The following is a 21,301-nucleotide window of genomic DNA, read 5'->3' on the forward strand; positions in this document are numbered from 1 at the left end:
TATATCAAAGTTATTATTTTAATGTTCAAGAAATTAGTGTTAACTAAATATATTTACTACTCTGATCTAATATTAACTACAATGATCAATGTTTTTCTAACAAACAATATGTTTTATTATATTATATGTCGAATCTTAATAGTTGTAAACGTAAATAAACGGCCTTTCCGGAAACGTAAGTTCCTGTCAGGATATTAATGGTTTCTTGCAACAGCGACTCACATGCGTTTTTATTCAAGGTTATGTTATCTCACTGTGGTTTCTAATGTATGATTCAATTGTATTCGTTTGTAAAGATGTATAAATTGTTGCAAGTCCCGTTACGTGAACTTGTTACTTGTAAATGTTCTCGACATCTTTCAGTTCCTTGTCTATCTGTAAAGCATAGGACCAAATGGATATCATCACCTGCTCTACCAAGGCAGTATACTTCTGTGTTTGGAGGAAGCGGTTTCCATCAGGCACATCCTTTTGTATTGAATGGCACATGGATGACCAGGTTTTACAGCACTGCAAGAGGAGCAAGTGGTGAAACTCAAGAGCTGGGTAAAAAATTTAAAAATCAGGGGACACACGCCTCCATAGAGCCAGAAAAAGAGGAGGAATTTGTTTTCATGGACTACATTGAGCCAGAAAATAATCACGTTGACCAACTTTGTGGTCAGCTCCATGTGAATGCTGTCCCCATGATTTCCAAAGAAGACGAGAGGTTGCCGCCGAGGTCAGACTCCGAGAAGCAGCAGAGGACTCTGGAGCAACAGCTGCGGTCATTGAAAGATGGGACTGTCACCAAACTGGAGACGGTGAGCCCTGATTCTCTCATCGAGTTTCATGATGTAGGGTTCCCTCTCAAGGAAACAAGTAAGAAAAAGAAACTTAAAGGACAGCAGAGAATCTATGGTACACCAGATATGGAGGAACCTGTCAGTGACACCTGCTGCAACGGCTGTGGCGCAGTCATGCACTGCATTGCACCTGATGTGGCAGGCTATCTTCCAAGTGAGAAGTATAAACTTTTGCTAGAGGAAGATGAATTGAAAAAGGCAATTTGTCAACGTTGCTACTTGCTCACACACCACCAAAAGGCATTGACTGTCACGATGTCCAAGGAGGAATATCGGGATATAGTCCGCGGGGTCAAATCAGAGAAAGCATTGGTACTGTTGATTGTGGATCTTCTGGACATCCCAGACTCCATAGTACCAGACTTGCTAGAGCTTGTTGGAGAAAACAAACACATAGTGGTTCTGGGTAATAAAGTGGACTTGCTTCCTGGAGACTCTGAAAACTACTTGCAAAGGATTAAACGTCAGCTTTCCATGTACTGTGCTGATGTAGGCATTTCCAGTGATAATATCAAAGATACCCACCTAATCAGTGCCAAAACGGGATACGGAATAGAAAATCTCATCTCAAGTCTTCAGAGGTCGTGGAAGTACAAGGGAGACGTGTATCTGGTAGGAACAGCCAATGCCGGGAAATCCACACTGTTCAACAGTCTACTGGAGTCCGACTACTGCAAATCCAGGGCCTCAGATGTGATCCACAAAGCTACCATATCTCCATGGCCTGGTAAGATAGAGCTCTGCCCAGCCTGTAACCCAAAGTTCCACTATAAGATGCATTACAAACACTCAAACAAGACCGTGAACAAAAAGCTTCTTGTTGAATAGGTTATTTTGTTGAGTTCATGACCTTGTGATAGCACACAGACCGTCTGATTGTTGTAGAGCTTATTTATGGAACTCTCCTTTCTATGCTCCTGTAATCAGAAGTCTTGAAAAAGCTTTACATTCCAACAACTTTTACAGTCACATTGATGGAAAGCTTGAACCAATAACACCTATAGTGAGTATAACAAACATTAGGATCATCTTCCTAAAATTGAGTTGCACCCCAGAACAGCCTAATTTTGTCGCATTCTTGATACACACGGCAAACTGTTGAGCGTGGAAAAACCCAGCAGCGATGTAGTTTATTTAACAAATATTTTGTTGTATTTTACCACCCCGATTTCAATCTTGTCTCAACACAAACTCCCCAACGGGCTCGAGTCACGCATCCTCCGAAACATGACCAAACCGCACTTCTTAACTCCCGCCCGCTTAACCCGAAAGCCAGCCGTACCAATGTGTAGGAGGAAACACTGTTCAACTGATGACCGAGGTCAGGCACAAGGAGTCGCTAGAGTGCGATGAGCCCCGCCGGCCAAACCCTCCCCTAACCCAGACGATGCGGGGACAATTGTGTGCCGCCCTATGGGACTTGCGATCACGGCCGGGTGTGATACAGCCTGGGCTCGAACCCGGGTCTGTAGTGATTCCTCTAGAACTGCGATCCAGTGCCTTAGACCACTGCACCACTCTGGAGTCCCCTCAGCATTGCCGTTCTTGACACAAACAGGTGCGCCTGGCACCTACTACTATACCCCATTCAAAGGCACTTAAATATTTTGTCTTGCCTGTTCACCCTCTGCATGACACACACACACAATCCATGTCTCATTTTTCTGAGGCTTCAAAATCCTTCTTTAACTTGCCTCCTCTCCTTCATCTACACTCACTGAAGTGGATTTAACATCTGACCTCAATAATGGATCATAGCTTTCACCTGGATTCACATGGTCAGTCTATGTAATGAAAGGTTCCTAATGTTTTGTACACTCAGAGTATGTCCGTTTGTGTGTAGGCTCTAGTCTCTCTAAAATGTTGAAAACAAATTCTGAAATTGTATTTGAAATTGAATATGATCCACAGGTACAACCCTGAACCTCCTGAAGTTCCCCATCATCAACCCCACCCCGTATCGCATGTTCAGGAGGTCCGAGAGGCTCCAGAGCTCCTCCAAGCAGACCGAGAGTGATCTCTCTCCACAGGAGCTCAAGAGACTAGAGCAGTTCAGCAAGCAGGGCTACCTAGTGGGTAAGAGATTGGTGTTGGCTGTTGGGGACACGACTGATGGTAACCCCAACAGGGTAGCCTAAGTACCAAGGGGTGGAATTGGACAACACATGCAGCTTAGCCCTTGGCCTTCTGTGTTTTCAATGGCTTGCATTGTTGCTTATAGATTTGTACTCTTAATGCAGGGTAATTATTAAAAATCCTATGTTGGTTTAGGTCGTATTGGGAGGACGTTCCGTACCAACGTAGAATCCAACAGAGGCCTGATAGAGTTTGATCCTGATAGTCTGGCCTACGGAGAGGATGTGATTGACAAGGAGGAGAGAGACTGTACTCTTTCCAACCCTTCTCCGGAAGTGGAGTTGACGCTCAACGAACTGAAAGACGCACACTGGCTCTATGACACCCCTGGCATCATGAAAGAGCATGACGTGAGCTACTTCCTGTTCGCTCTTGGCTCCACTGTTAGTGCCAGGCTAAAACTTTGCCCATATTATTTCATAGATTGCAACTCATTACAATCCTGGAATCTGTCCAAAATAGCAACCTATTGGTCAAAAGTTGTGCACTATATAGGGAATAGGGTGCCATTTCAGACACACCCCTGCATCCACTTGAAACTGCATGTTATCATGATGTAACTGTTTACCAGCACTAGGAGAGAACACTTGGGACTAATTAATACCCTTTGACTAAGTTTCCCTTCTGATGCTAGTGAGTTGGCAGATGAAAGTAGTTCCTTAGCTTATCCCCTGAAGGGAGAAGGAGTCCCTTGTTATTCCTCTCCTATTACTACATCACGTTTGGAAGTATCATTTACACAAGTGGGATGCCAGGATACATTTACAATGGAACAGATTTATGGATGTGCAGTGGAACAGATTTATGGATCAACCAACTTGCGTGTCACTGCAGTAGATTTATGTTTAGTTTATTATTGCATTGAACCACTCATAAAGGTTTTCTTATAAGACAAGCCCTAACTAGTGTTGAACAGAACAATGCCATCCATTCATCTCACCCCCCTCTCTTATGTTTGTTAGGTCCTCGATCTGTTGACAGAGCAGGAGGTGAAGTTGGTGGTGCCCACACAAGCCATCGTGCCCAGGACGTTTGTGTTGAAACCTGGAATGTCGCTATTCCTGGGTGCTCTAGGCCGAATTGATTACCTTCAGGTGAATGCCTTTCATTGTTGCTTATGTCCTTGAGCTGTTCTTGTCTATTCATGTTACGTATTATGTCACTTTCATGTTTTGTGTGGACCCCAGGAAGAGTAGCTACTGCAACAGCTAATGGGGATCCTAATAACAAGTAACCATGCTCAACTGTGACATCAAAACAGTGATGCACACTTCTGTCTTTGACTGAGAGGTAATCTTCTTTTCCCAGGGTGAGAAGTCCTGCTGGTTCTCAGTCATTGCTTCCAACCGGGTCCCGATTCACATCACCAGTCTGGACAAGGCTGACAGCATTTACCAGAAGCATGCTGGTCAAATCCTGCTGGGAGTAAGTTGATGCTGCTTACTTAACTCCGTTATGGACATAAAAGCTCTTTCTGAAATGGTACTACAAACAAGTTTACAAATAATGTTATCAACATGAAGAACTCTGTGTGGATAGGTACCAATGGGTGGAGAAGAACGCATGAAGGAATTCCCCCCTCTTGTCTCCCAAGATTTTGAGCTGAAGGGGCAGGGTTATCAGAAAGCCAGTGCTGATATCAAGTTTTCCTCTGCAGGTAATACACACATAATTACAAATTGATCAACCAGCCGACCCAGACGTTTCAGGGTTGGTATTCTTCAAAAGTCTAGTGCTACCAAATTTTTATTTTTGAAATTCTATTCTTAGGATGGGTGGCAGTGACAGGAGTGGAGGGGAACAGTCTCCTGCTGCGTGCCCATGCTCCAGTGGGTGCAGGGCTCTCCCTGAGGAGTCCACCTCTACTCCCCAACATCGTTAACCTGAAGGGAGAGCGCATCAAGAAGTCTGTTGCTTATAAGACCAGGAAACCCCAGGCCCTGGTGGACACCAGCCTGTCCTACAAAGGAGCAGAGAGGCTCAAGGTGAAGAAGAAAAGATGAAGTGCGTAACAACCTCTCTATGGAGCAACAAGGGTTTTCAGTACTGGATATTTATTCGTGATACAGCACTTCCCGTTATGGATTTTTTTTTTTCCATCTCTGGGTTTTGTAAAATTGTCTGTAAATGTAACGATTATAAATAACCTACATATAAACAGTTGTGTTTGTTTATCGATGTGTAGACTTGTGCTTCAATTTACATTGCTTCCTTTCCATTTCGACAGCAGGTCAGGAACCTTTTTAGTGAATCACTTTTTCAAAGTATTTTGAAACGTAATATACTTTTTAAACGTATTAGTAACTGCAGAAATTGTTAGAAATGTAAAGGAATCACGCACCGACAACTTTTCAATTTAGAAATGTAGAGCAGAAAATGGTTCAGGATGTTTGTTTTAAATACACAAAAAGGTTTTAAACAGCCAATTGTTTTCAAAGTCTTTGACAATGTCCAATAACTCCCCACTTTGGTGAAGGTGTTAAAGTTAGTTGGCATTTATTGAATTGAAAAATAGTACATTTCTTCACTAACTGACGGGTATAGGCTAAAACTTCAATGGCCCAGGCGTTAAATTAAAAAAAAATTCAACACAACCGCCGCTTATTAAAGCCAGGCTTCTATTTCCCTAATGCACACAGCTTTTGCTCAATAAAATGTTGAAAAGACATCCACACTGTTTGCGACCAGTATAAACTTAACAAATCCATCGCAGATCAGACTTGCAAAGGCTGCCTATCATACACCCCTGATTTTGTGCTTCAGCACCATGGATTTTATATTGTGTTTTATTTTTGGTAGCACCATGGCTAACAATGACCGAATTCAAAAATGTTTAAATGCGCATGACTGGGAATATCAGAGCTGTGTCCATGGTAACCTCGTAAATATTAAAAGGGACAGGTGGCTATTTGAGACTGCATTTAATTGAAGTTTTACGGTACATATGATTACACATTATGTGAATGAAAAATGGTTACAAAGAAGGAACAACTTTTCCCATCAACTAAAAAGCACAATACAGGAAGTGAACAAAAAAAATAGATCATTTACAGTGACACGGAATCTAACCGTCTAGATAAGAGTGCATCGGGCTAAATTCGACCAGTTTTCCAGGGAACCCTGGTACTATTCTATGCCTTCCAATAGTCAAACTCAAAACATAAGTCTTTACATTTCTATACCTTCTCACTTTGGCATCATACCCAAAACACAATATTGCACTGAATTTACTAAGAGTATACATGGCATTTTTATTAGCTAAGTCTACCAATCACCTCAATAGAACACAGAACTAGATGCAGATGAAAGAAGTATATCACTGATGGCACAAACAGGCTACGCTTTGGAGGCCCTATTCTGTAAAACAGATGAGTGGGGTGATAACTGCAGAAATCAAGTTGATAGGTTCGATCTGCAGAGTAATCAAGCAGTTACACCTAAACTTCCAAGGAATGGTTATAAAGTTAGACAGTATAACATCATTGAAATCAGACATCTTACTGTAGGAAAATGTGACTCAATTAACAAAGCTACACTGTTAATATGCAAAAACATCAAAACAAAACCAGAAAAGAATGATTGTCGAAGGCAAAAAAAAATAATGTAGAACTACTGGTGTATCTTCACAGGCTCAACTAAAACAAATCTTTGGACATTTTCTGAAATCAAACACAAAACTGATAATGGAAAAGTTTCAGATGTGTGCACAAACATCCATTTCACAACTTGTTTTCAATGTTAGCGGTCCATTCTCTATCAGTGATAGCAACATCGTATCCTTTTCATCCTGATCTTAAGTTCTACAGGCCTACAAATTTCAAGGGCCAGTAACACCCTACCTCCCACATTAGTTGTGCATTTGTTAATGAGTAGTACGAATGTTCTTTTTGCATGACTAAATGAAATTGGATATACAAAAAGTGACAACATAATTCAAACATTAACGCAAGAAACAATTCTATACCACTTGTGCCAGATGAACCCAAAGAAACCTCGCCCCATTTCATATTTCATCAATTCGACTAAGAGTCATGAGTCATGGCAATTAACACCTAGAAAGTTTTTGTAATGAAGAGATTAGTTAGTCCATTGTACAGATTGATAAGATATATACAATGTTGTTGTTTTTATTTTTATCTATTGATGTTATCAATAAAATAAAGAAATCAAAGTAGTTGTCAAGTGCTCCCTAAATGGTGGACTTTGAACATGTAGTCCTCGTCCCCATTTCAGAGACAGGTCGCTTCACTGGAGTGGACTCGCACAATAGGAGTGAGAGCCCCATTATTCTCTGGGTTATTTGGCATGGACCACCTGGGTCCTTCTAATCTTGTCTCCCTAGGGTTTCTTTGGTTCTTCATTGAAAAAGTGTAACACTTCCTTTCATAATCGATTTACGGTTGTTCTTCAACAGGGCTGATGGATTAAAACAAGGGGTACAACTCATCTCTTGGTGGATTCTTCTGTAGAAAACGCAACTGGATTGTGAACTAAAAAAAAGGTGTATTCTTGAATATCAACCACTTTTGCAAAATCCAGGTAACTGCCAAAATAAAGGAAGCACTAGAGTAAATGAGAGACACAAAGTATATTGAAAGCAGGTGCTTCCACACAAGTGTGATTCCTGAGTTAATTAAGCAATCCACATGCCATCATGTTTAGGGTCAGGGTCATGTATAAAAATGCCAAGTTGCCCCTTATTTTGGCTACCATGGCTAGAAGAAGAGATCTCAGTGACTTTGAAAGAGGGGTATCAAAGCAGCATAGGGGGTTTAAAGTGTTTTTGTCTCAGTCACCAGATCTCAACCCAAATAAATACTTATGGGAGATTGTGGAATGTTATCTAAGAGTACATTTTTCACCACCATCAAAAAAACACCAAATGATGGAATTTCTCATGGAAGAATGGCATCCCATCCCTCCAATAGACTTCCAGGCAGTTGTAGAATCTATGCCAAAACGCATTGAAGCTGTTACAGCAGCTCTTGGTGGCCCAACGCCTTTATTTTGGCAGTTACTTGTATATACCATGCTATTACAGATTGGTTAGCTTTTAGTTAGTTGCATAACCATACGAGATTTAGAATTTTAAAAAATTGTATCCCATATTTTCATAATTTCTCAGCCAAATGCCAAACCATGAATATTAGATTTTGGACCTCACATGGCATCAACTCACATATCCTCTATGATTTATGTTTGAAAACAAGAACTGTAGAATTTATAGTCAAATGGTCTGGGAACCAATATGTGAAAGCCACCAATTATCAAATGAACTAGTCTGCCTAAAGCTGGTATTACAAAGACGGTCAGATAGTTTTAGGCATACCATAGAATATTCATATTTTATACAGCAGTAACCTTGAGCACTAATGCAAGGTAACTGAATATCTACTGTTAATATGTTGACACAGATACATATGTTTTATAACAGGGGGAGAGGGTCAAGCAAAATACACAGCTGGAATCAAAGCTCCCTGCTCTGCAGGCACTCACTTGTCCGGTTTGGAAGCATTGTCAAAGATAATACACATTCACCAGGTGCCGATTCAGGTGTCGACGGAATTCCGCCTCCAAGGGGAAGCTACGGTCACAGAAGACGCACATGTGACTCTTGAGTTCAGTTGGAGTCGGAATCTCTTCTGTGGGAGTTTCAGGGTCATTCACCAGTTTACCAGCGGCTGCCGCCAGCCCGTTGAGCCCTGAATCGTCACTGCCCTCCGAGGCGCTGTCACTGATCTCACTTCCTCCGTCATGGCTGTGGATGCCCTCGTCCTCCTCGGTTTCAGTAGGCTTTCGTCTTGGCCTAGGGAGCTCCAGGGAGGGTGTTGTTGGTGTTGATGGTTCTCCCTGTGCCCGTCTGAAATCGTGAGAGACGTCACTTTCTATGGGAGATGGGGACTCGTCGACGCTGCTGAAGCCTTCTGGAGTAGGAGTTTCCTCTGCTTTGTCGGCGACCTCAGCCTGCTCAGCCCGTGGGGTTGTGTCCTCGGTTGGGGATACATTTTGCAGTGCAAGATTGTTTTCCCCATTACTGGGCCGTTCTTCTGCAGGGCTCTGCCCAGTATATGTATCCAGAGCAGGGACAGTCTCCTGGTCAGATGCCTGCTGCTCTTCCTGTACAACTGTTGGCTGAAGCTCTGTGGCAGGACATGTTTTGCTTTCAGGGGGGCTGAAGGGGTTCTCAATGATGGAACACACCTTGTTCTCACTGGAAGCCTCGGTCTCTCCAGGGCTGGCTTTTTTCTTGTTGCTCTTTTTCAGCTTTTTCACTACAGACGAGTATATCATCTGGTTTCCTGGGTCCTTCTGCTCGGACGCTGGGCAAGGCTCAGTAGTTTTGCTTCGGGGGGTACTGGCTTTTGATTGCAACTTGTCAGCAGTCTTGATTTTCAACCGTTTGGCCTTAATGTTGGTGCAGGACTCATCAGGAGATTCTTTCATTGATAAGTCCAAGGCCTCTGTAGTTTTTCTCTTCACTGGCTTTGTCTTGCTCTTCTCTCCTTGTTTTTTCACTGGTGCTTCCAGACTTTGGGGAGCTTTTTCAACAGTCTTTTCAACCACTTTCTCAATTTTTCTGGAAGTACTCTTCTGAGATTTTATTGCATTTTTGTTCTCTTTTCCTTCTTTCTCCTTCTTCAGTGTCTTCAGCTGCTCTTTTTTCTCCTCCTCCAGCGTCTTGTTTTCCTCCTTCTCCAGCCTCTTGTTTTCCTCCTTCGCTTTCTCCATATTCTCCCTCTCTAGCATGTCTTTCTCTAACCTCTCCTTGACTGATTTGTCTTTCTCAACACTGTCCTCTTCCAAACCCGCCTTTTGAACTTTTTCCTTTATTTCGGTCTTATCCTGAACACTTGTTTTCCCAGTCATCTGTTTTTTGGGACTTCTCTTAACTTTATTGCCTGCTATTTCAACCACAACTGCTGTCTCCTTCCCACTCTCCTTCAGGGTAACATTCTGCTTTGTATTCTCACTGTTCATCTCTGTACTCTTGCGTTTCAGTGTTACCTTTTTCTCTGCCTTGTCCTTTGCCTTTTTAGGTATCTCTTTGACAGAGGAGATGTCAGATTTCTTGGGGGTCTTGTCCTTTGCCATGCTTTCTACTGCTTGAACAGGGCTAGTTTTGCTGCTCTTCTTGGTCTCTTTGACAGGAGCGTTGTCACATTTCTTGGGGGTCTTGTCTGTTGCCATGCCTTCTACTGCTTGAACAGGGCTAGGTTTGCTGCTCTTCTTGGTCTCTTTGACAGGAGAGTTGTCACATTTATTGGGGGTCTTGTCCGTTGCCATGCTTTCTACTGCTTGAACAGGGCTAGGTTTGCTGCTCTTGGTCGACAGATTAATAGGGCTTGATTGTTTATCAGCTCCAGAGATCTCTGGTCCCTCATCACCATCAATTGCTGACAGCTCAAACTTTGCTATTCCATTCACCATGGTGTACTCATCTGTGAATTCATCAGAATCAGGTTTCTTGACACGCAGCTTGACCTTTGACACATCCATTGCGATCTGTGGGCAGCCAGGGTGTCTAGACTTGATGTGATATTGTAGGTTACACTTCTTGGAAGCAGCATACTTGCAGACAGGGCAAAGGAACTGACGCGGGTTGAGGTGGAGCTCCACATGCTTTTTGTAGTTGCTGCGGTCAGCCGTCTTGTATGGGCAGTGGGGGCAGCACAGGGGCTTGGGTCCATTGTGAACCTGTCTGGAATGGCGTGTCACCTCATGCTGATTGGCAGCCAGGTAGTTGCAGCGGTCACATTTGAAAGGCCTTTCACCTGCCAAGAAAAGCCATGTGGAAAATGGTCAGTTTAGAAACATTGTAACTGCTGTTAACATCAATGGGAACACTGGCACACATTTCATGCAGAGAAGATGGACCACAATACGGAGAGACAAGCAACAATTACAAGTCGAACACTAGGCATCTCACAGCACGTATTGCAAACCACTTTACCGTTCTTATCCAAAACCATCTGCTCCAGCGAATGCAACATAAGGAGAAAAAGTTGACTATGAGAGGAAACCAAAACAGAGACCTATATCTATGCACAATCAATCCTATTTGTGTCACATAATAGAAAGATGTACGGTCAGGCTTCTTTGTCATGTAGCCTGTGTTAAGACACTCACCCGAGTGTGTTCTCATATGCCTGGTAAGATGGGTCTTCTGGGAGCTTGAGTACTCACAGTACGGACATCGAAAAGGACGCTCCCCTAAAGTAGAAAAACCAGAGTTAGCTATACTGTTAAAAAAAAAAGTATACTTTGACCATTAAGTGCATACTTGGAGTTTTTTTTTTTATTTCACCTTTATTTAACCAGGTAGGCAAATAAATTAAATACAGTTGGGAAAGAGGTAGTTGTTTGGGCTAAATTATAGGTGGGCTATGTACAGGTGCAGTAATCTGTAAGATGCTCTGACAGTTGGTGCTTAAAGCTAGTGAGGGAGATAAGTGTTTCCAGTTTCAGAGATTTTTGTAGTTCGTTCCAGTCATTGGCAGCAGAGAACTGGAAGGAGAGGCGGCCAAAGACAGAATTGGTTTTGGGGGTGACTAGAGAGATATACCTGCTGGAGCGTGTGCTACAGGTGGGAGATGCTATGGTGACCAGCGAGCTGAGATAAGGGGGACTTTACCTAGCAGGGTCTTGTAGATGACATGGAGCCAGTGGGTTTGGTGACGAGTATGAAGCGAGGGCCAGCCAACGAGAGCGTACAGGTCGCAATGGTGGGTAGTATATGGGGCTTTGGTGACAAAACGGATTGCACTGTGATAGACTGCATCCAATTTGTTGAGTAGGGTATTGGAGGCTATTTTGTAAATGACATCGCCAAAGTCGAGGATTGGTAGGATGGTCAGTTTTACAAGGGTATGTTTGGCAGCATGAGTGAAGGATGCTTTGTTGCGAAATAGGAAGCCAATTCTAGATTTAACTTTAGATTGGAGATGTTTGAGTGAAAAGGTTATATTTGACATACCTGTGTGAGTGCGGATATGCTGCACGTAGTTGTTCTTACGGTCCGAGAAATAGCTGCACTGGTTGCAGGTGAAGAGCTTACTGGGGAAATGGTTCCTGAGGTGCTTTTTCCAGTGGTACTGGCTGACGGTGGTATACGTGCAGATGGTGCATTTGTATACCCTCTGGTCATCGCCCTCCTTCTCGTGGTGCTTGAGGTGAGCCATGTAATGGTCGTAGCGGTTGGTGTTGTAGCCGCAGCGCTCACAGCGGATCAGCCCTTTGTTGTTGGCCCCACCATCACCGCTCTGCGCCTCTTGATCTGGTCCCGCCGACGTCTCTTTCTCCCGTGCCTTGTCCCCCACCATGCGTTTCACTGCGATCATCCTATTGGCGCTGTGGATTTGGATGTGGGTTACAAACTCCTCCTCGCACTGGGCCTGGTAGTTGCAGGGTTTACAGAAGAAGGGTTTCTTCTTCTTAGCTGACTCCACGATCATGCCCAGAGGTGTAGAAGGGATGGTAGGGGTGGAAGGGCTAAAAGGGCGCTGGTCAGAGGGTTTGGACAGGTCAATCCCTTCTTCCTCCTCATCTATCGCCTCGACCTGGGAAAGGGCAGCCCGTGGAGACTCTGGGTATTCTACAATACACATCTCTCTCTCATGGCTATCGTAACTGTATCTGATGATGTTCTCGTCTTCACTATCGGAGTAGCTGCCAACGGTTTGAAGCTCCATCATCTCCTTCCCTTCTGCTGGGTTTTCACAGGCTACGTTGGCGAGCATGACCAGCTGCGGTGCTGGCATCTCGTTGTGTGGAAGCTCAGCCAACCCCTGGGCATCCTCCACCATGGACATGCCAACTGAGGTGGAGAACATGACCAATCCCATTGGATACACCGCCTGAGAAGCCATGCTGACAGGGCTGTTGCTGTGGGTGATGAGAGCAGAACTGGAGGTCATGGATTTTTTTTAAATCAATTAAGATAGGTTTTAATTTTCAGGACTAAAATGTTAGTAGTAGTAGTGGTCAAAGAGAGTTTGCGTTTTAACAGACCTTCAAAAGACCAGACAACTCAAGTTACATAGACTTGGTCCCAACTTATTAAAATTATATGGCTTGCAAGTTGTCCAAGCTACTACTAACCATGTCACTGTACCTTCTCTGAATCAGTTATTTGGAATTCATAGCGCCGGATGTTTTTATGATAATTCCAGGAATGGAATCCAAGAAAGAAATCACAAATGTCCTCAATACAAGTGTCAGAATAGATAAGGAAAGTATGCTAAACCAACACAATTACAGTACACCTTCATCACATTGATTCCTTGTCTTCATGCGGTCTGCTGTGCATATTGATGCGATGTACTGGTACGTGACTACATAACCGATTACAATGTTGTATGTATTCTTAATTTGTAAGAAATTATATTTATCTTTATTAAATGTAATAAAGAAAAATATATTTTTCATAAATATATATAAAAATGTAACACAAAACGAACAAGAATATACCACCACTTCAAAATGTATGTTTCATAACTTCATTGTGGACCTACTTTTACTTTGACACTGTGCTTTGGTAAAATCCAGTCTCCTAGGCCTGTGTTTGCATGCACAGAAATGTGTGTTCGGCCATTTTGAAACAGCACCACCAACTTCGTCGACAGCGCCCAACAACTACAGTAGCTTGTCCTACATTCTAACTAGTATGAAGAGAAAATAAGAACTGGAAATACAAAAATACAATTGGGTTGTTTGATCTCCACGCCAAACAAAATATATAGACCTAAATGGTAATATTTACTAAACACATTTGACATATATTTACTTTCTAAGCACAAAACTGTGTAGAGTAGACATACTTTGTAACATGCTGGTATCAAAATAATCTAAAGAGAATACGATGACTAAAAATACCATTTCTGAGTTATAGCCTATCCACCAGACCTAGAACTAGACCTCAACAATACAAGTGGAAAGTTGCAGTATTGGTTAGGGCATGGAGAAAAAATATATTTCATATGGTTAGCAAATTAATCGATTTTGGCTAAAAAACAAACTTTTATCAACAATAGTATTCCACATATCGCTATGTAAACTTGCTACGACAGAGGCAGAGAATGTCGCTGTCCAGCAAGGCCCCTCAAAACTTAACTCGGAAAACTAGTTTTGCGGAGGCGCAAACTCCGAACAATACAAAGTGAACTTCTATAATCTTGAACAATTTAGAAATAATGTTTATGTTATTAGTTTAATTTAAAAAACTAATCGTATCATAAATAAAGTTAGGCTTGTAAACACTTCGAAAGTTTAGAACAGCGTGTGTTAGCCATGGTCCTGATCTCCGTGCTGAAATCAGCCCTGGACAGCGCCTCTCCCTTTCAGCAACCCCAATGAGCAACCCCCACACTGCCTCCATTTTCAAAACTGTTCGTCAAAGTTAGCTTGTTTAACAAATTCAAAACAATAGGCAGTTAATATGTTAATTGTTTACATACAACTTACCGTATATATGTGTCCACTCCCTGTCGGTATTCGGTCAATATTATCGAAGTACTAGTACACAAACTGTTCAAGGAAGAAGTTTCTGTACATTCCTACACATCACCCTTGGCTCCGTCTGTTCGCAGGGAAGGCTGGCTGACGTCAGCGCGAGCTACTGTGGTGTTTCTTGGTGCTTTCAAGACATCTGGGAACTTCAGGGAAAAACGATGTAAAATCATGTTTTCAGTGATCATCAGGTCGGCAAATCGGAGCTCTAGAAAAAGGCCGGAGTACCCGACTTGGAACTCCGAGTTGAATGACCGTTCAAAACAATTTTTGTCTTGAACGCACTGAAGTCGGAAGTCAGAGATTTCCGAGTTCGCAGTTGTTTTGAACGCGGCATCCACCCGGGGCGTCTTCGTTCCAAATTACAATGTCCAATTGGTCAAACAAAGCAATCTTGTTGTACGTTCTTCTAATAAATATGTGCATTATTATGTGAGTTATTATCATTTTGCAAAATGTTTTATTCCTCTTATGAAAAAAATACAATTACACTGAGGAGAAAAACTAGTTACAAAGTGTCTACAGCTATATACATCTCAATAATACAAACATGTAACATTAGAATTAAATATAAATAACATTTAACAAGTCAAAGTACAACGATTTATGAATAAATCATTAGTGTTTTTAATGTTGGCTGGACTGGTTATTTCCTCAAAACTGTCCTGAAACATTGTTTAGATTATGTGTAATATATGCATTCAGAATGTGTAGTTAGTAGATCAGTGTCTTGCCAATAAAAAAAGTAAGGATCTTAATTGACATGTTTCAGTGTTTCATTACCAGGTATACTGGGGATAGCCCACACTGAACATGGGGAAAGAGTTGTTGCGTAAGTCCCGCAATATAGGTTTGATTGAATTCTTTCCATACCAATATGATATAATTAGAGCGTTGGGCCAGTAAATGAAATGTTTCTGGATTGAATCCCCGAGCTGACAAGGTAAAAATATTTTTTTTCTGCCCCTGAGCAAGGCAGATAAGTTACGTCAAAGGATCTACCAGGCCAAAATGCAAAAGAAAAGTATAACATGGAAACAACCCACACAGACTGCATTCTCTAGTCCACAGTGTACTGTTGCACAAACCTCACTTTGGTCTGTTGGGGCCAAAGCCTTGTGCACCATGCCAGGAAGCAGGCTCTCGTCTGAGCATACACATGCCTTCACTTTTGAAATTGGGTCTTTGCAAATGTGTAGTTATGGGTCTGTTGAAAATTAAGACAGCTTTTCATCTTGATGAAAGTGTTATTAGCAACACAAGGCCTGCAGGTCATGAATTACACCAGATGCATACATAGTTTCCTTGGGGGAGTGAGCCTGTAAAAGAATGTAATTGACACAAACCCTCTGGTCATGATTGAATTATTCAGCCATCAGATAAAAAGCACATGTTTTTGCTAACACAAAATGTAATTATCATGGACAAAATGTATCACAAACCAATGGACAGATTTTGGATTGAGTTCGAAGACTTTAAGTTATAGGAGAAATCACTTTTAATGTTAATTTTGAAGATTCTGATATTTTGTTAGATTTTGACCCAACTGATATGAACCCCGATAAAATGTTCATAGTTCATTTGTTTATTTTCTTGAAATATACTTTATTCATAAGGTGAAGTTGGCAGAGAACAAAAAACCCTAATTTATTGAAGATGGAACTGAAACATTATGTTGAAATCATTGGTAAATGTACAAAACAAAAAAAGCATTAAGCACCAATATACTTTATGACAAATGTAAATGTTCTTGTAATACCCCTGGCTACATTAAGTTTATTTCCTTTTTTTGTATTGTGTTCGATACAAAAGTTAAACATTTTATTTTTTAAAGTCAATGGATTTTATAGTTTTATTGTCGTCTGCCACTCGGTGGCATTTGCGCGTTATATTTGACATGGGGACACTGTCTCAATGGAATTTTGACTGCACTGGCCTTTTAATATGTCCTACCATATTTTGTTATTCTTTTACACTGACAATTGAATATCATAGTTGTATATTATGTGCTTCTGTCAAAGAGAAAATAACATGTAAAGATAGACCAACTTCAGTCAGTCCAAGGGTCAAGCGATACCAACCCAACCAGTAGCAATTACAAGCAGACATTTTCTACCTGTCACCTAACTACATGTACACACTCTTCTTCAGAGGGCTAATGGTGCTTTCAAGATAACTGGGAACTTTGAAAAATAAGAGGTCAAATCATAACGTCAGTGATCTATATTCAGGTCAGAAAGTGGCAGCTCTAGAAAGAGGCCAGAGTTCCCAACTTGGAATTCTGAGTTGGATGACTGTTCAACATATTTTTCCCAGTCAAAGCTCGTTTTTCAGAGTTCCCAGTTGTCTTGAACACACTGAAGACGGAAGATGGAGATTTCACAGTTCCCAGTTCCCAATTGTTTTGAACTCAGCAATAATACTCCTTCCTCCCTGTTGCTCACCTGCAAGATGCCACTTGATTAGCAGTAAGGGAAGAATGGAGAGTCCAGAAATAGCCAGACATGTAAATTGGGCTAAGGAACAGAAGTTTGGTTTTGGAGAAACACCATCAGTGCGTGCTCTGCAAGGAATACAGCTGATGAAGGCAGGGCTAGAGTGAGGTGAACGGATGGACGTGGTAATGGTCAGCGAGGAAGAAGAAGAGCCGAGTGGAATGGGAAGATGTGTGTTGAGGAAGAAGGCACAAATCATATTCTGCTGTCGCTGATGGCTCAGTACCTGACGAGAGTGAGAATAAATTATATGTGGTCAAATCAAATCAAATTGTATTTGTCACATGCAACTAAAGAACCACACGACTTTACCAAGTTTGTATTTTTATCTGTTTTAAAACAGAAACGGAAAAAAGTTCCAAAATAAATCTGCAACGGGATTTTACATTTAAAGGGGCCAAACTCCAACAACTTCCTGACACACTTCCTGTAGACCTTACAGTGAAATGCTTACTTACAAGCCCTTAACCAACAATGCAGTTTTAAGAAAAACATCTAAAACAAATAATTAAAGAGCAGCAGTAAAATAACAATAGCTAGGCTATATACAGGGGGTACCGGTAGAGAGTCAATGTGCGGGGGCACTATGGTGGCTGGAGTCTTTGAAAGGAAGAGTTTGAAAATGTCAGTGAAGACACTTGCCAGTTGGTCAGCGCATGCTTGGAATACACATCCTGGTAATCCGTCTGGCCCTGCAGCCTTGTGAATGTTGACCTGTTGAAAAGTGGTAGTCACATCGACTGCAGAGAGCATGATCACACAGTTGTCTGGAACAGCTGATGCTCTCATGCATGTTTCAGTGTTACTTGCCTCGAAGCGAGCATAGCAGTAATTTAGCTCGTCCGGTAGGCTCGTGTCACTGGGCAGCTCTCGGCTGTGCTTCCTTTTGTAGTCTGTAAAAGTTTGCAAGCCCTGCCACAGGGCCTATCCGCTGCCATTGTTGCAACCCCTACTACCAGTCTGTTCAAGCTCTCTTTCGTTTCGTCCGAGATCCCTAAAGTTTGGAAATCTGCCACGGTCATCCCCCTCTTCAAAGGGGGTGACACTCTAGACCCAAACTGTTACAGACCTATATCCATCCTGCCATGCCTTTCTAACGTCTTTGAAAGCCAAGTTAATAAACAGATCACTGACCATTTTGAATCTCCTCTGTGCAATCCGGTTTCTGAGCTGGTCATGGGTGCACCTCAGCCCTGCTCAAGGTACTAAACAATATAACTGCCATCGATAAAAGACAGTACTGTGCAGCCATCTTCATCAACCTGGTCAAAGCTTTAGACTTTGTCAATCACCGTATTCTTATCGGCAGACTCAATAGCCTTGGTTTCTCAAATGATTGCCTCGCCTGGTTCACCAACTACTTAGCAGATAGAGTTCAGTGTGTAAAATAGGAGAGCCTGTTGTCCGTACCTTTGGCAGTCTCTATGGGGGTACCACAGGGTTCAATTTTCGGGCCGACTCTTTTCTCTGTATATATCAATAATGTCGCTCTTGCTGCGTGTGATTCCCTGATCCACCTCTATGCAGACGACACCATTCTGTATACATCTGGCCCTTCTTTGGACACTGTGTTAACTAACCTCCAAACGATCTCCAATGCCATACAACACCTCTTCTGTGGCCTCAAACTGCTCTTAAATGCTAGCAAAACCAAATGCATGCTATTCAACCGTTTGCTGCCCGCACCTGCCCGCCCGACTAGCATCACTACTCTGGACGGTTCTGACCTAGAATACGTGGACAACTACAAATACCTAGGTGTCTGGCTAGACTGTAAACTCTCCTTCCAGACTCATATCAAACATATCCAATCCAAAATCAAATCTAGAATCGGCTTTCTATTTCGCAAAAAAAGCCTCCTTCACTCACAACTCCCAACTTACCCTAGTAAAACTGACTATCCTACCGATCCTCGACTTCGGCGATGTCATCTACAAAATAGCTTCCAATACTCTACTCAGCAAATTGGATGTAGTCTATCACAGTGCCAACAAGTTATCATTTACAACTGCGACATGGCCATGATAAAGCAAAGCAGTGGAACAGAAACAACAACACAGAGTTACACATGGAATAAACAAGTGTACTGTCAATAACATCCCCATATTGTTTTTATTTACTTTGCTGCTCTTTTGCACACCAGTATCACTACTTACACACCATCATCTGCTCATCTATCACTCCAGTGTTAATCTGCTAAATTGTAATTACTTTGCTGCTATGGCCTATTTGTTACCTTACCTCCTCATGCCATTTGCACACTGTATATAATCTTTCTTTTTTTCTATTGTGTTATTGACAGTACACTTGTTTATTCCATGTGTAACTCTGTGTTGTTGTTTCTGTTGCACGGCTTTGCTTTATCATGGCCATGTCACAGTTGTAAATGAGAACTCATTCTCAACTAGCTTACCTGGTTAAATAAAGGTGAAAAAAAACAACTAAAATTTGACAAGCATTGGAGCCGGTTTAGATTCGGTCTTAGTCCTGTATTGACGCTTTGCCTGTTTAATGGTTCGTCTGAGGGCAAAGTGGGGTTTCTTATAAGCTTCCAGGTTAGAGTCCCGCTCCTTGAAAGCGACAGCTCTACCCTTTAGCTCAGTGAGGATGTTGCCTGTAATCTATGGCTTCTGGTTGGGGTATGTACAGTTGAAGTCGGAAGTTTACATACACTTAGGTTGGAGACATTATAACTCACTCCACAAATTCCTTGTTAACAAACTATAGTTTTGGCAAGTTGGTTAGGACATCTACTTTGTGCATGACACAAGTAATTTTTCCAACAACTGTTTATAGACAGATTATTTAACTTGTATCACAATTCCAGTGGATCAGAAGTTTACATACACTAAGTTGACTGTGCCTTTTAACAGCTTGGAAAATTACAGAAAATTACGTCATGGCTTTAGTACAATCTGTTAGGCTAATTGACATAATTTGAGTCAATTGGAGGTGTACCTCTGGATGTATTTCAAGGTCTACCTTCAAACTCAGTGCCTCTTTACCTGACATCATGGGAAATTCAAAAGAAATCAGCCAAGACCTCAGAAAATAAATTGTAGACCTTCACAAGTGTGGTTCATCCTTGAGAGCCATTTCCAAATGCCTGAAAGTACCACGTTCATCTGTACAAACAATAGTACGCAAGTATAAACACCATGGGACCATGCAGCCGTCATACCGCTCAGGAAGGAGACCCGTTCTGTCTCCTAGAGATGAACGTACTTTGGTGCGAAAAGTGCAAATCAATCCCAGAACAACAGCAAAGGATCTTGTGAAGATGCTGGAGGAAACGGGTACAAAAGTATCTATATCCACAGTAAAACAAGTCCTATATCGACATAACCTGAAAGGCCGCTCAGCAAGGAAGAAGCCACTGCTCAAAAAACGCCATAAAAAAGACAGACTATGGTTTGCAACTGCACATGGGCACAAAGATTGTACTTTTTGGAGAAATTTCCTCTGGTCTGATGAAACAAAAATAGAACTGTTTGGTCATAATGACCATCGTTATGTTTGGAGGAAAAAGGGGGAGGCTTGCATGCCAAAGAACACCATCCCAACCGTGAAGCACGGTGGTTGCAGCATCATGTTGTGTGGGTGCTTTGCTGCAGGAGGGACTGGTGCACTTCCCAAAATAGATGGCATCATGAGGATGGAAAATGATGTGGATATATTGAAGCAACTTCTCAAGACATTGGCCAGGAAGTTAAAGCTTGGTCGCAAATGGGTCTTCCAAATGGACAATGACCCCAAGCATACTTCCAAAGTTGTGGCAAAATGGCTTAAGGACAACAAAGTCATGGTATTGGAGTGGCCATCACAAAGCCCTGACCTCAGTCCTTTAGAACATTTGTGGGCAGAACTGAATAAGCTTGTGTGAGCAAGGAGGCCTACAAACCTTGCTCAGTTACACCATCTCTGTCAGGAGGAATGGACCAAAATCCACCCAATTTATTGTGGGGAGCTTGTGGAAGGTACCCGAAATGTTTGACCCAGGTTTAACCATTTAAAGGCAATGCTACCAAATACTATTTGAGTGTATGTAAACGTCTGACCCACTGGGAATGTGATGAAAGAAATAAAAGCTGAAATAAATAATTATCTCTACTATTATTCTGACATTTCACATTCTTAAAATAAAGAGGTGATCCTAACTGACGTAAAACAGGACATTTTTTACTTGGATTAAATTTCAGGAATTGTGAAAAACGGAGTTTAAATGTTTTTGACTAAGGTGTATGTAAACCTTCGACTTCAACTGTATCAAATCAAATTGTATTTGTCACATACACATGATTAGCGGATGTTAATGTGAGT

The 21,301-nt window shown here is 41.9% G+C and overlaps 2 protein-coding genes across 2 annotated transcripts; one reads left to right on the forward strand and one right to left on the reverse strand.

Annotated features, from left to right (window-relative positions):
• Window positions 1-180: 180 nt before the first annotated feature.
• Window positions 181-5,155, forward strand: noa1 (nitric oxide associated 1). The gene is made up of 7 exons (XM_035744481.2): window positions 181-1,572; window positions 2,757-2,921; window positions 3,117-3,331; window positions 3,944-4,075; window positions 4,290-4,406; window positions 4,521-4,638; window positions 4,752-5,155. The coding sequence occupies exons 1-7, from the start codon at window positions 270-272 to the stop codon at window positions 4,982-4,984; spliced, it is 2,283 nt and encodes a 760-aa protein (XP_035600374.1). The 5' UTR covers window positions 181-269; the 3' UTR covers window positions 4,985-5,155.
• Window positions 5,156-5,883: 728 nt separating this feature from the next.
• On the reverse strand, window positions 5,884-14,687 carry LOC118363531 (RE1-silencing transcription factor-like). The gene is made up of 4 exons (XM_035744480.2): window positions 14,442-14,687; window positions 11,956-12,863; window positions 11,109-11,192; window positions 5,884-10,753 (listed from the first exon to the last, which is right to left on the reverse strand). Exons 2-4 carry the CDS (start codon window positions 12,845-12,847, stop codon window positions 8,499-8,501), a joined length of 3,231 nt encoding a protein of 1,076 aa, XP_035600373.1. The 5' UTR covers window positions 12,848-12,863; window positions 14,442-14,687; the 3' UTR covers window positions 5,884-8,498.
• Between the last annotated feature and the right edge of the window lie 6,614 nt (window positions 14,688-21,301).

The sequence above is a fragment of the Oncorhynchus keta genome, chromosome 30, assembly GCF_023373465.1.
Source record: "Oncorhynchus keta strain PuntledgeMale-10-30-2019 chromosome 30, Oket_V2, whole genome shotgun sequence".
Lineage (NCBI taxonomy): Eukaryota > Metazoa > Chordata > Actinopteri > Salmoniformes > Salmonidae > Oncorhynchus > Oncorhynchus keta.

Excerpts from the sequence above, each read along its gene's own strand:
- noa1 (XM_035744481.2), top strand. The coding sequence starts at position 270 with ATGATTCAATTGTATTCGTTTGTAAAGATGTATAAATTGTTGCAAGTC. Across the intron at positions 1,573-2,756 it reads TACCATATCTCCATGGCCTG|GTACAACCCTGAACCTCCTG; the intron begins GTAAGATAGAGC and ends TATGATCCACAG. Across the intron at positions 4,407-4,520 it reads CTGGTCAAATCCTGCTGGGA|GTACCAATGGGTGGAGAAGA; the intron begins GTAAGTTGATGC and ends CTGTGTGGATAG.
- LOC118363531 (XM_035744480.2), bottom strand. The coding sequence starts at position 12,847 with ATGGCTTCTCAGGCGGTGTATCCAATGGGATTGGTCATGTTCTCCACC. Across the intron at positions 11,193-11,955 it reads GCATATCCGCACTCACACAG|GGGAGCGTCCTTTTCGATGT; the intron begins GTATGTCAAATA and ends TTTCTACTTTAG. Across the intron at positions 10,754-11,108 it reads GCATATGAGAACACACTCGG|GTGAAAGGCCTTTCAAATGT; the intron begins GTGAGTGTCTTA and ends TTTTCTTGGCAG.